This window comes from Protopterus annectens, chromosome 12.part0, assembly GCF_019279795.1.
Source record: "Protopterus annectens isolate FY-2018-M chromosome 12.part0, PAN1.0, whole genome shotgun sequence".
NCBI lineage: Eukaryota > Metazoa > Chordata > Ceratodontiformes > Protopteridae > Protopterus > Protopterus annectens.
In genome coordinates this window covers 1,539,822,588-1,539,837,777 of record NC_056746.1, presented here as the reverse complement: position 1 = coordinate 1,539,837,777, position 15,190 = coordinate 1,539,822,588, and the positions used below count along the sequence as shown (strand labels likewise).

Below are 15,190 nucleotides of genomic sequence, written 5' to 3'. Positions count from 1 at the left end.
ATACATGGGTGGTTTCACATGTTATATGCACTCACACTTCCATTTTAGACCAGCTACACTACCCTGGTTGACAAATATTACTTACTACATCATTTACAAAAAAAAAAAATGAGCACTGCTTTCCTATGTAAAAATAAAGTGCCTGTCTTGGTCCTCAAGCCGTGAACATCTGCATACAAAGCCACGAGTCTAACCACTACGCTATTCTGCTGTTAGGATTTGAGCTGTATATTTTTATTTATCTCCTCTGGGGTGTTTATGCAATGCTGGGCAGAGGGCCATAACATGCACACCTGCTCAGCTATGCTTGAACATGCGTGAGTAGGGAAAAATATATAATTTTTAATTATTTATGGCCTTGTACAGCTTTGTTACTCTGGAAGGTTGACAGGTGTGTGAGGCAAGTTTCTGGGCATTCTGCAGACACCTGTACAGTTGGGGGGTATGGCTGTATGGCACTTTTAGATGGCAGACATTTGTGTTTCAGTCTTCATACCCTTCAGGAGGTCCGTGCTAAAGTTAACCTTTTATTCTATCAGCTTTTAGGTCTGTCAGTGCAATGTTTAAAATGTGTCTCTATTTTTGTAGCTTTGTCCCACCATTATTTATGGCTTTGTACTGCTTTAGTGCTCTGGGAGGGTGACATGTATGTGAGGCAGGCATCTGGGCATTCTGTAGAAATCTGTGCAGTTAATGGCTTTGGCCATATGGTGCTTTCACATGACAGACATTTGTGTTTCAGTCTTCATACCCTGCAGGAAGTCTGTGTTGCTGCAAACTTTTTATTCTATCAGCTTTCAGGTTTGTCAGTGCAATATTTAGGATGTGTCCCTATTTTTGTGGCTTTGTCCCCTCCCCATTATTTATGGCTTTGTACTGCTTTATTGCTCTGGGAGGGTGATATGTATGTGAGTCAGACATCTGTGCATTCTGTAGAAACCTGTGCAGTTAACGGCTTTGGCCGTACAGCACTTTTACAATGCAAGGGGTGTGTGACAGAACCTGTCATGCACCCCCTGCATTGTTTCTTGCTCCCCTAGCTATTTCAGTGTCCACAGACACTGAAATGCTCATTTTAATTTCATTTCAGTGTCCACTGAAATAGTGTTTGAAAGTGTCATACAGCACTTTCTGAGTACAGGGGCATGTTCAATGTCCGTGCACTACTTAAACACACCCCCTGCACTCGTTCACTGTTTATGTCTATTTAGCCATAACAGCAGCACACCTTCATGAATATGCAAGGGGCGTTTCTGTTAAAACTAAGGCTACATGGACATGAACCATTCTGTGCAGGAATAGCACTATTCCTGCACTGAGTTTATTGAGTCCAGGGGAATGTTTTTTTTTTTGAAGTTGTTGTCTTATTCTTCCATTCTTTATTATTATGTTTTATTTTTCTGCTTTTAATGGAAGACTCATTTCTTTCCAACTTATGGTACAGTTTATTTGATGTTTGAAGATCCTTGCAGCTGTCATTTTGTGCAGCTTTTTAATCTTGAAAGACTTTTCCTATACTCCGTGTAGCCTGCAGTTGTGACACAATTCATTGTCAATGTAATGTTCAACAATTTTAAAGACAAAGCAAAGCAAGACTGATATTACAAGCGTTTGCTTAAATATACACAACACTAATGGCCAAGAAAACATCACCCAATAGTACATATATTAAGATTTACTAAAACCCTCACTTTTTGTACTAAATGACCAACACAGATTTGTCAGTTAGTGTAATGGCAAGAAAATGTGATTTAGCGATGTGTATGACTACAATGAGTAAAACATCATTATCTGCTAATTGCCAAATCTCAGAATCAAACATTGTGCTGGTAGACCCAGCCATGCTAATAATCTCCCTAACAGCCCATGCAGTGCATCAGAAAGACATACCTCCTGCATTCGCACATATACTCCCAGGTGTTCTCACAAACACAGAAGCAAAACTGGTTCAATTAGCTCCCCACTCCCTCAACTCAAGTTGCTACAAATGAGACAAACAGTTGCTACAGCTTATAACCTGCCTGCATAGAGTGTAGGCTTTAGTTAAAAAAATGTTTTTTTTTTTTTTACTTTTAAACTGTATAAAATTGTTTGCTACAGTTTAAACCACATATGGAGCACTACAATACTCAGGTTTGACTGCAAATGTAATACCAGCTTTTAAAAGCTGGTATTACATTAAAGAGTGATCAGGATCAGCTAATCATGCCCCCCAGTTCTTTGCATCCGGGGATGTTGCCCCTCTTGCCCGACTGTAGCTATGTTACTGCACAAACACATCCACATCCACTTATCTACAAACAAAGCCTTCCACAATCTTTCTAAATGAAGGAAACAAACATTCACCATCATGCATGCTCCAACATACACATGCATACACACACATAAACACCAACATATTCATGTTTCCCTACTTACCTCCCCAGTGACACTACCCAAGTAGACAGACACAGTCATGCTCACACATAACACACAGTTACACAACCTCATTCATACCTCTATGGTCATGCACACACCTGTCCACACACACACACACACACACACACACACACACACACACACACACACACACACACACACACACACACACACACACACATACACACACACACATACAAACACACACCAACACAATCCCCATAGGCCAGTGTTAGGCACCTGCAAAACCCACAGCTGTGGGGGGCCCCAGATAACTTGCTGCTATGGGAGGCCCCGAGGAAAGCAAGAAAGTTGTCTGGCTGTATGAATGAGTGTGCGTGGATGCACTGAGACTAGTGCTTACAGTGTCAAGTATTGGCCTCTCCCCCTCGGTAAGCAAGGGAATGGATCAGATGTCATGCTGAACGTGAGGTCTTTCAGATCTGCTTCCTGCAGAAAGGGATTTGATTGTCTACAGCAATTTTTCTGCAGCTGGCTCTCTTCCTCTTTCTCGCCAAACTGGAGAGAACGAAGTATATATCATTCCAAAGCTGTTATTGCTTGGATCCACTTTTGGAAAAAAAGGACCTGATTAGTAGTAGTGTTTTTTGACTTCTGCTTCTGTTTTTGTTAACGGTAGCTCAGAAATCATTTGGTAGGTTGAGAATCATTTTAAAAACAGTGTCACTGATACAAAATTTAGCTAGGACTTTGAAAAATAATATATGGTTGATGATTCAGATATACATTTTAAGTCAATAAAAGGACTCCTGTTAGGTTTCCTTTTTCCAGTGGTTCGTAAATATGATTATTTTCTACATTTATCATTTTTGGGTATTCTAGCCACTATAGAATCAATGCAGATTGTCAGAGAGTAGGTCCATTAATTGTCAACAAAATAGTTTCTATATAATTTTGGCTAAGAGGCATGTTATGGCAACTGACCCATAATCTGTAGCTGATTTAAACATTTTGATTTAGGGGACTGAGAGAATTGTAATGTTTTTCTTACTATGTGGAAGTATGCCTGAGGTAAGCATAGAATTAATGGTTTGTAAATGTGATATCAAGTAATTTTAGGAATCTGAGGTGCAGAACAGAATCTTTGATTTGTTGGTGTCAGCGTTTCCTAATGCTTCCTGCACCCATTTTGATTTCATACTTTTAAAGTAGAAAGGTGAGAGATCATATATACTGAATAAGGATGCTTGGGAGTGGCTGAGTTTATTTGGTTGCTGTTGGTGTCTGGGACCAGGAGACTTATGGATGTGGCAATAAGGAATCATATTTTATTTGGTATGTCTCTACTCAATTGATCAATTTGATCATTGGTTTTGGGTTTTAAGTTGTTTGTGACAGATTTAAAAGTTTTCTAGAATTGTTTAGGAGCATCAATACAGGAGGAGTGTTTATTTCTTATGTAAACAATTTTAACAGAAATGGCAGAAATGCATGTTTATTGTGTAAGATTATGGTAAGGCAGTTTATTATTACATTAGTAGGGGCTGCTTTCTAAAGGCTTCAATCTGTTTCTCTTCATTTCTGTTCTTCGTATTGATCACCTTTGCAGGAGCCTAAGCTATATGGTTTATATCCTGCTTGGGATATAACAACTGACCAAATTCCAAAGCTTCAGGGCACCTTCCACACATCCAAACTGTTAGTTCGAGCTGAACTAATTAAAAAGGCAGGTCTGGGTGCCAAGCCCTTTAAAACCTTCTTGCCATCGAAAAGAGTGCTGCTCTGCAGCCTTTCGAAGATAGATGGTCAGCTTGTGCTGTTCCACTGCTGAGCAGATAAGTTCACTTTGGGGAAAATACCTCCACATAGTATTGTTAATATTTAAAATGACTTCCATGTGTGAGAAAGTTCTTTTTAAGCTAGTAATAACTGTTTTATTGACTGTAATGTGACTTTGCTGTACTTTTAAATGGGAGTTCGCTTTTGTGCTTCACAGTTTAAAACTTGATTTAAGCATACTAAATTCATTTTGTTCTGTGAAGAAACTGTGTTTAAATTATTCTTTGGGACTGGGAAAGTACATCAGTACATTACAGTGCTTTTTATGTGTGTATGAATGACTTTATACTACATTTGAAATTATAAAAGCTTAAGATGCTTAGATTCCCCTGGGAAAGATGCACCATTTCATCTTGTCCATGGAACAAACTGCCAGTCCCACATACTGTCCTTTTTGCACCCACAAAAAGTTAACTAAACAGTCTTTGCCACCACAGAAAGCTAGCAATTTGCTTCACCCACAGGTAGGTGACTCTGCTGTGACCAAAGTTGGCTTCTCAGACCACTCATCTTTTTTCCCAGATCCCCCTGGTGTTGCCTATAGAGCCACTAAGGACTGGGGGTTAGTCATGTCCTTTGTGGCTGTTGGGGTCTGTTTAGTTGTTGAGGGAGAGCCACTCTTGTTAGTGTTAGGAGAAGGGGCAGGAAAGATACCCCTGCTTAACCAGAATGTTGTGCCCTTGGGGAAGCAGTTGCTGCCATTAAAAGTCCTGTTTCCATAATTTCCCTGCACAGAAAAGCAGGAAACTAAACACAAGTCTTCTCCTGCTTGAGTTCCACTGGACAGGAGTAGTTTATTAGGACTAGCTCAGGGTTTTGTACAGGTTATTGGCCCTTCTTACCAGGTGATTTCTAGTAAGAGAAAAAGGGATTCCTCTTTTCCTGAAGAGATTCAAGAAATTGAATATGGAGGAGAGGAGGAATGTGATGGGACAGATGCAGCTTTTTCTTCTCAGAATTCTGATTCAGACTCAGAGGACAGCATGCTTTCTGAATCTCTCAGTCAAGGATTCTCTTTCTCTTAGGCTATTTCTAGAATGTGCCAGTGTTTTTAGTGGTTGAACACTGAGGTATCTCAGTCCATCAGAAGATACTATGAAAAATTACAACTGGAATTCCCAGAACCTCTTTCCACCCCCACAATCCTGCCAGCTTTGGAGGATGTATTTGTCACAGTCTGTGGTTTCCCTGATAGCCTGCCTGCTGTACCTAAGAAAGCAGATAAAATATTCAAAGTTCCTCAATCTTTGAAATTTCTGTAGACTCATCCCAGACTGACCCAGCAACTATAGCTTTAATTAATCCAGCTGCTTCAAAGCATTTTGGTTTTAATCCAATTGCTTCAGCATTTTGGTAACTCTAGTTCTTCCCCTTCTGACAAGGATGGTAAAACAGCTAATAAGTATGGGAAAAGGGTATCTGCTTCTGCAACTTTAATTTTTCGAAGTTTGAATTGTTAGGCTCATATGTTAAAGTTTATTCTGTCTAATTGTGAAAGGACGAGGAATGTTTTGTCTGCATTTCCTTCCTGTGATGAAAACTCTGCTTTGTGTAGTTCTGTTTCTTCAATTTCTCAGGCCACTACTCATCATTTAAAGTATGTTTATGCCTCTATAGATACTACATCCAGGGCTGCTGTCTCTGGTACTGTATTGAGGAGGTTTGCCTGGTTGTGAGTCCACAACCTTCAGAGGATGTAAAAAGTGAGATTTTAAATTTACCTTTTGTATCTGTAAAATGTACACCAGACCATCTAGAAGAAGATGGCTTCTGCAGGCATAGCAATGCCCATACATCCAGCCTAATACAGATGTTTCCTGCACTGTTATTACAGTGCCATCTTATCCAATTTATTTATGTTGAAAGGATGTGGGGATAAAAGCGTAAGACAAAATATAAGACATACCTCTCAAGTGTACCTCATTATGAGGAACGTACTTCATTTGGGGTCTTAAAAAGTTCATGTTCCTCGAAATTCCACATTGGAAGAGTCTGTCACACATTTAGTGTTAGGAATTTTTTAAGTGAAATCCATGGTAATTAGAAATTAATCATATTAATTCATTAAACAATCTTCTTTATAAGTAAAACCAGCATATTTTAACCATCTTATGACTTTCCTAGTTGAAGTTGTTAGTAAGCCATCAGTATGTGTTCCACATTTTGCCCACTTGTTCCAGATTATGAGGCCTAGTGTTCCTCATTTTGGAGATGGAAAGCTGAGAGCTATGATATAAGAAAAAGAAGAAAAGTGTAGTCTGGGTAGTGTGAGAAGGAGGGGAAGCAGTAAGCAGCAAGGGGCAATATGGAGGCCTTCATAAGCTACCATTTCACTTTAGGCCAGGCTGTACATTGCATTGTTGTAATATAACATCATAGCAACTAAATTCCAGTCACTGTGAATGTCTGCCTGTGGGACTGGGCAGCTTGGTTTGATACACAGGATTATTGCAATCTAAGAGCAATGAAACAGCAGTTCACTAACTGCATATTATTCCTAAATCTTTTAAGCATGAGTTAAAATGTTGCTTTGGAGGGTAGCAGAGACAGGATGATTCTAATGATGGAAAAGTCCAGGGCCCACATCATGAAACTTGCTGGGGGGCCCCAAAAATACTAAACCTGGCCCTGACAATCCCATTTCCATGTCTTCTCTGAACATATCTACACTGATTACTTCTCTAGGTATGAATGAGTGACCTCTGTGTTTTTACAGAGGTCACTTTTTCCTACTACTATAAAGTTTTTACAGCCAAGACTTTCTCTAAAGCACTTGGCCAAAAAAAAAAAAAAAAAATCAGGAGCTCAGGACATTTTTGGGGATAATCATGGCTAAATGGTATTAGTCACTCCCTCAGACTGCTGCATTAGTATGTAGCTTTGCCAGTGGCACATGAGCATGTAGTATAGGTGGCACATGTGACACTGTCCTCTATCATCCCCACCCATCTTATTCCACTCATTCAAAAATCAGTGCTACTTCTCTAAGAGCTCCCTCTCTGCCCCTTGTAACTCTTCTTCCTCCTGAAACAATACACCCCACCATCACCATAGCTTCTACCCTCCACAGTCACTTTTCAGCCACCATTATGGTTAGTTATTTCCCATAATTCAGTTTCAAAATTTTCTGAAGTCATCCAGATTGAGCTATTTACTTTTTAGGACCTCATAACTACCTGCCTTCTACACTTGTATCAACACCCAGAGTATCATCTGCAGTATTTGTACCAAAATAAAACAAAAAACTCCACCTCCAGTCGTTAGTCATCTGTCCCCCATAGACAATTTATTCATTATTTACATTCACCTTCTATCACTCAACAATCCCATCACATATGCCATTGTGTATACTTATAATCCATTCCTGCCTCTCCACATCTCAAAAAAACTATATTTCCTCACACCTTCTTTCATAGTTGTTTAGGTGCTGAATATTACCAATGTAACAGCCTTTTATAGGAGTTTGTATCCCATCATCTTTCTATTTATTGTCCTTTCTCATCCATTTATCCTTCACAAACAAAACTCTCCTCCATTTTCTTCCCCCCCCCCCAATACTCTGCATAATCTCTTAGTCCTACCTTTCTCTTCTATAAGCCATTTCAATATCTGGATCCAACATCACTTCTACATCCTGATTTATATTCTTCCTCCCAGTGCACCATTCTCCATTTCATTTCTACCACTGTATACAACAGCCAGTTCCCCACTCTCCAGTCTGAAAACTTGACATGCCAACCCAAAATGATCCCTACTTTTCAGGTTCTCTAAACTCTAAAGGAATGATAGTCTTTTTCTTTTCTTTCTTTTCTTTTCTTTTATTTTCTCATTTCTGACATGCTTTCAGTATTCCTAGTATATTTCTATCCTTATTAAATTCTCAAACTTGTCTTACTTCCTTTCACAGTTTTAACCCCTATACCTAAATTCGTATGCACTTCCCTACCCATAGCTTCATCAGTCTTATTACTCCATGTTTTCCTACATCCATTCTCATCCATCTCCCATCCAGTACACCTTACTGAATTCCCACATTTCATTCCCCTAAATCTCTGATTTAAATAAACATCCACTGCATTCCTCCTAAGGTCTCGCATTCCCCATCCTCCTTTCCTTTTTGCAGCCTCAGCCTTCCTTTTCTTATCCTTATCTTTGATCCATTTGACACAACATACTAGCACATTCTCTGCACTTTATCAATAAAATTATCTTAAGGCTAGGTTCTTGAATCATGCAATAAACACAATACAAGAGGAAACACCATCACCCAAGTAACTGAAAATCTTGCCTTCGAGATATGTCATGCGGTGACCATTTGTTTACTGCCCTGTCTACATTTTTATTCAGCACATCCCTCATCTAAACACTGTTTACACTGCACACAAGCACTCAAAGCATGCAGAAGTATGCAGTAGATCCAACTTGGTAGAGCTTTGCATTTCAGAATGCATGCCTGCCTTCTAATATAAAAAGAGGTAATGGATATACCCCCAAATCTCCTTAACCACCACAAGATGACAGCCAAGGTCCCTGTTTTCACCATTCTCTTCTGGTGCCCTTTGATGCAGTAGCAGGAAGAAACAGATAGGCCTATAGGGGATAATGGCTGGATGATCCCAGGGGAACTCCAGCCAAAAGAAATTATAACAGAAAAGGGCTGGCCACTGGCAACAGTGTTAGGGTGTGCATCACTGCAGTTAGTGGCCTGGGTTTTATCAAGTAGTAACATGTTGAGAAGAGGAAATAGTTGTCTTTCCCAAAGTTAATTTTACTATACTTTTGGCATATAAAGGGAGCTCATTATGAGGCACAACAGGAGTTGATTTGTCTCGAGCTGTTGTGAAGTACCTAAATGCCTGATGGTGTTTCACTATCAAAATCAGTCTGCATTCAACAACAACCTTAATAAGCAACAGTCCTTATAGGGCTGATTTCACTTTCAAGAAATAGATGCTGAAGAGGGCAGAGGCCCAATACAGAGCACTGTGGAAACACTGGCGGCCCTCCTCTGACAAGTGGAAATAGACACTACCATAACTATTTGGATTCTATTAGAGATCCAATTGACAATCCATCAGATGACATGCAGGTTGGATGTTGTCAAAGGCCTTCAAATGTCCTTAGGCAGTTTGTTGGTTAGTTCTTATACAAGGTCTCAGTGGACCTTTCAAAGAAACTGACTAGGTTTAGCTGGCACAGTCTATGTTTTACAAATCCAAATTTGCTCTGATCCAAGTTTTGTAGGGCACCGATGTCTGTTTATCAGTTTGGTAGTGTTGTGCTCCATAAATTTACAGATGATTTTTCACTAGATCTCTACTTTCCTGGCTATATATGTAGTTAAAGTGACCCCAAGTCACCCATAATAAGCATATACAATTTACCATGAAGTTTTCAATCTTAGATAAGCAGCATACTCAGATGAACCTTCAGTTGTCAGCAATATTGAATATGCTGTTTCAGTAACAATCATCTGGACTTCTATGATATCAAGTATGACATTATATAGCCTTTACCTTGAAACAATGGATTTCTAACAAATACAGACATGGTAGCCACTTAACCGTGGGAAGGACAGAGTGCTTTTGTTGCACTGGAATCAAGTTTCTATAGCTATAAAATATATGTCTTCAGAGTAGAGGAAGATCTCAATCTAACATTTTGCTGTTCATACTTCTATCATTAAGCAGTGCTACTTTGGTATCATCCAAATCAGAGTTTAATAAGTATGTATGCCCATGAGGTGAAATCTGTCCAAAAATGTCACTATGGGGTCACTAAAGGCTTAAGCAAAGATGCAAAAGCCATTAAATGATAGGTGCAGTCCACCAGCAAAGATGGAGGGTGTGCTGGCCATCTTATCATAGACAGACGTGCTAAATCCCAGCTAGTGTGACTTAAGCTAACTCAACAGCTGTTGTAGCCAATTGTATTATTTTTAAACTTTGGCATCATTGTAGGTGAGGGAAGCACAGTGTTCAGCACCAGTGACTTTCACTCAATGAAGAAATATGAGGAGAGTTCAATATTGTCTCTGTCCATCTCCTCCAGGATGGAATGCCTATGATCTTTCACCTCTCACATGTGCAACCACAAGATCATGCTCTTCTTTCAGATGCTGAGGAGAACAGAGGACTGTTGTAACATCATTATTTTTATCCTCAAATAGAAGGCTTATTGTCCCCTCCCCTCATCCAGTCTGGTGAGCACAGTGTTGGCATGCATAAATCTAGAAACTCCAGTAACAAGGATCTTGTGAGGGGTACAGACTCACATTTGTGATGATTACACTGGAGGTATGGGAGAATGAATGTTTGGATAGGAATACATATGACTCCTTAGGTGATGAGGTTCTGTACATGGTGACCTGGAAAGTGTAGAGACAGATTCTTAACAAACTCATGTTTATCGGGTGTTATGTTGCTGTTTACTCATGCTAAGTGTTGGAGAGCTGCAACTCCAAGCTATTGCATAATTTACATCTGTATCCAGTGAAATCAGTCTGGTCAAGAAGTAAAGGGTTGCCAGTAAACATGAAGCAGGCGCTACACTGCCTCAAAACTCCCAGAACAAGCAGATTGGCAGGGGGAGAAATATGAGCAAACTGTGAATCCCGGATTAAATGGCTATTAGCTCTAAGTCCAACATCAAGTGCTGTGATTGAACTGCTTAGAAAGATTAAACGCTGGGCTTACAGAATGTAAGAACTACAAAAGAACTAATTCAGAACAATCTGTGAAATTAACATCATAAAGAACAACTAAATTTAAATGTCTAAGCCAATGCAGTTAGGAAGCACAAACAGGAACTAATAAATAGGGATACAGGTAACCTACAAATTCTCAACCCACCCACATTGGATTCATTATGGGTAAGTTCTAACCTTCTTCAAAAAAGCCACTGAGAAAAATGGATGAGGGCAAATCAATGCACAATGCATATCTGTACATTGCAAAGGTGTTCAACACAATCCCATGCTCAGACTTGTAGAAAAACTCTCTCAGATAACCCTTATTTAACTCATACTTTAGCAAACAACTCACTCACTAGTAGAACTCAAGTAGTAGGGTGGATGGCTTTACCTCTTTCAAAAGACCTGCCACTAGCAGAGTGCCCCAGAGTTCAGTCCTTGTGGAACTCCTTTTTGGCATTTACTTCTCAGAGGTCAAAACTAATGTTGCAGATGACTGCAAACTTGGTGCCATCATAAACTACTCAGATGAGACTATGATCCTACAGGTGAGCCTGTCTCGAACAAATAGTTAATGTCAAAACATGGACTAAAACTTAATGGCAAGAAATGTATAACAGTATTCTTCAGCAAGTATGATTAATCTTGTAACTATCATATTGACAAACCATCCTCATGAAAATTGATCCCATAGCTAGAGATCTGGAAATGTGTGTCATCAATGAACTGTAATTTGGTCACCACATATCCACTATTATAAGGAAGTTCTTTTTCATTGCACCACTTACATCCAAAGGTATGGTATTTAGATCCAGGGATATAAATGCTCAACTGTACTTGTAAGTCATTAGGCTGATCAACGAGCATAATTCCTCTTTCAGTAAGTACCTGTCCAAACATTTGTCACAGCTGGAAGGAACACAACACTTTCTCACACAAATAAATCAAGGGTCTAAATCATAAAGACTATGTAGACCACCTCAAATCATAGCTCTCAATTGCCCAGATTTTCACAAAATATCCAGATTTTTGCCTCATATTTTTGGTCTGTTCCTCATAAAATGTGTGGTTTTCTGGTAAATCACTGAGGATTAAAGTCACTAAATAATGGCATACATTTGAGATTCAGAATTCATAGTACTTAGAAAATGCATGCTAACACATATATTGTTATTCTAGCAACTTTCTAAGTCTATAAAAGCAATATTTAAAATCTCTCCCTAGATCTGGGCCTTTGTTTTCCCGCATTATTTTAGGCTTTATCCAGATATCTTATGCTAAGAGGTTGAGAGGTATGTCTCAAATTCTTGTCTCTCTTCTCAGTATTGTACAAACTATTGAGAGGAAATCTCTGCCTCATGTGTAGAGCTTCGACAGACCCTATTGTGATACACATTAGCAAGTCAGTGGAGTTATAATCACTAACTCAAGGGACCTAAATCTTTTTTATTTATTTATTTATTTATTTATTTATTTATTTATTTATTTTTGGTGGTACAATTAATAGAATATGTTGAAGGGATAGTATGTATTTCAGAGAATACCACGCTTGGGGAACTGTCTTCCTCTCCATATAAAACAGAATACTTTTACTCTTTTCAAATGTAATTTGCATAAATGAATGGGTAACTGCAAACTCATCCCTGGTTTATGACCAGTGGCCTTCATGGATAAGGAAAACATGTAATTATCCCAACATATACATCTCTGAATATTTGTATTGCAAAATGTAAAGGCTAATAATCACCTTAAAAATGCAACGCTAGCCTTCTTAAGATCCTCACAGATCAATAGCCTTATAAGTATGCATTAATCTAAAATAGGGTAAATTTCTATATTACTTAGTGGCCACATTCAGGATTCAATATTCCTTGAAAAGATGTGAAAACAGGACTGTCTAATGGTTGCTATTTTTCTACCACAGGCTGCCAGAACTGAAAGCAGTAATTGTGCTGGACAGTAAACTACCCGGTACATTTCATTTTGATGAGGTGATGCAGGCTGGAAGCACGAGTTATATGCAGCAGCTTCAAGAGCTACAGAAAACACTGTCCTTTGATGACCCAGTCTGTGTTCAGTTCACCTCTGTAAGTAACATTTCATATAATATATTGCAACAGAATATTTCTATTTTTTTAGAAAATTTTGAATGAAATTGTAAAAGTTTAATAAGTAAAATCTTAGTACATGCAATGTTTTATAAATAAATCTGATGTCCTGTTACAAACTATTCATTGAAATCATAATCATAACCTTAACTTTAACGTAAAATACCTAAGCTAGAAAAATAATATTATATACAGAAAGAAAATTTAAAAGTAAAATAAAAAAAGGTTTAAATTACATAGAAGCATACAAGAAATAACATTATCACACCTTTAAAATTAATATCGATATAACTGAAATGGCTGCCTAACACGGATTAAAGAGTCACAAACTGTGAAAATAGTTAACATTCATGACTTTAGAATGATGGTATTATATTCATCCAGTTGCTTATGTCAAAATGTATAACCAGTCCTGTCATTTATGGTACATATTGTTATGGTGTTTTTAACTTTATCATAAACATATGATGGTTAAAAGTTGGCAAAGGTCCAGCCAGCTGAAATTGACCAGTTAAACTTTTCACATGATGAAATTTTCTTAAAAATATTTTTGCAGTGAGGCAAGCACTCATGCACCCCAACCCTCAAACCTACATATGCCAATATCATGGTCACACCAACACAAGGGAAAAGGAAATGACCACACACAGTGCTATTAGGGCAATTTTTGCATTGGCAATGATTTGCTATGGAAAACAGTAATTGTTAGCAAAATGTTGATGAGTCTATGAGTTGAATGCTTGTCCATGTATACCTTACTGACTAGTAAGTTAGCCTTAAAAAAAAGGGGGGGGGGCTGTTTTTCTTCATTTCTTAGTTATGGCTTTCCTGGCCACAGCCAACAAACACCAGAACAGTGGTCTTTGTAATGCATCAATGAGGCTGGGAAAAGAAGTATTATAAAACCTAAAAGTGAGTTAACACAGAATTATCCAATCATATTGCTTATGCAGACCTCTGAAGGTCTTAACCAAAATTGATTTAAAACATCACACGATTTTATTCTTGCACTTAAAAATATCACTGATTATATGAAGTAAAAGGTACCTAAGAAATGCTCCATGGATAAATTTCAAGTGAATGTTATTCAAAATAAGGCAGACATTATTATACCAGGAGATTTTAAAACAATTTGCTTCTATGTATGATTTAAATCTAGAAAACTTTTTTTTGTTTTGTTTTTGTTGAGAAAGTACCTACGAAAGTACCTACATTTTTATCTGTACCTAACTGTGCGTTTCACTGAATAGTGTGTGCTGTGTGTCTCTCTGCAGTTTGTCTCCACTCACCCTCCCTTTTCTTGTTTTGGTGTTAGTGTTGGTGGCTCTGGAATTGCCCTCCACTCCTGTAAGTCTGTATTTGAACACTCCTCCTGAGTCCATCTCATTTGCTCACTTAACTGAATACAGTGAGATCATATTCTGAGTCTAGTGTTCACTCTACTTAATACAGTGAGAAGATTTGAGAAGGCCAACCCACTTAGGTTCTTCCTTCCTCTCTCCTTACACTTTACTAACAAAAAAAAATTGCACTTTATTCATCTGCTTTTGCTGTATTTGTGTTTCCTCCTACTTTATTTTGCTTTTGCCTCTTTTTAAAAGTACTCAATTTTATTTATTCTGCTGCATTTATTACTGCTTGGTAGTAGCCTGATTAAATTGTAACTGTTATTTTAAGTCTTTTAGTTTAAACACTTGGGCTTCATACCGGTTGTTTTACATTAAGAAGGTTTGTGGTCTGCATTGTTGTGGCAGGACAGGTAGCTTACATCCTTCTAAACTGGGAATTGCTGATTGAAGGCTCAGTGTCTGCTATTCTAAAAGTGTATTAGTTCTGGTTTATAAGCACTTGGGCTTCAGGCTAGTTATTCTACATTAAGAAGGTTTGTGGTCTGCACTCTTGTGGGAGGAGATGCTGGATTCTGCCCTTCTGAGCTGGGAATTTCTGGTCACAGGCTTACTGTGCCTGCTTATTTAAACTGTTTCTTTCTGAAATTGGTGTGCCTTGTTGCTGTAGCATAGGACCATATTCAGGCCTGCTGAATCTAGCTTAGTTTGTATAACTTGAGCACTGATCCAGGCCATCTTTTTTTGGAGAAGGTTCCCCTGCACCCTAGCAGCAGGAGAGTGCAGTTAGAACTTGTCTGATTGAAGACTGCTGGAACAGGGCTCAG

The 15,190-nt window shown here is 38.5% G+C and overlaps 1 protein-coding gene across 1 annotated transcript in view; it reads left to right on the top strand.

Annotated features, from left to right (window-relative positions):
* Positions 1-15,190, top strand: part of LOC122816306 (medium-chain acyl-CoA ligase ACSF2, mitochondrial-like) — a 1,435,169-nt gene that overhangs the window by 399,371 nt on the left and 1,020,608 nt on the right. Inside the window, exons 5-6 of the mRNA XM_044089039.1 lie at positions 5,679-5,815; positions 12,834-12,996. Of these exons, the coding sequence (XP_043944974.1) occupies positions 5,679-5,815; positions 12,834-12,996 (300 nt within the window). The remainder of the gene's footprint in view (positions 1-5,678; positions 5,816-12,833; positions 12,997-15,190) is intronic.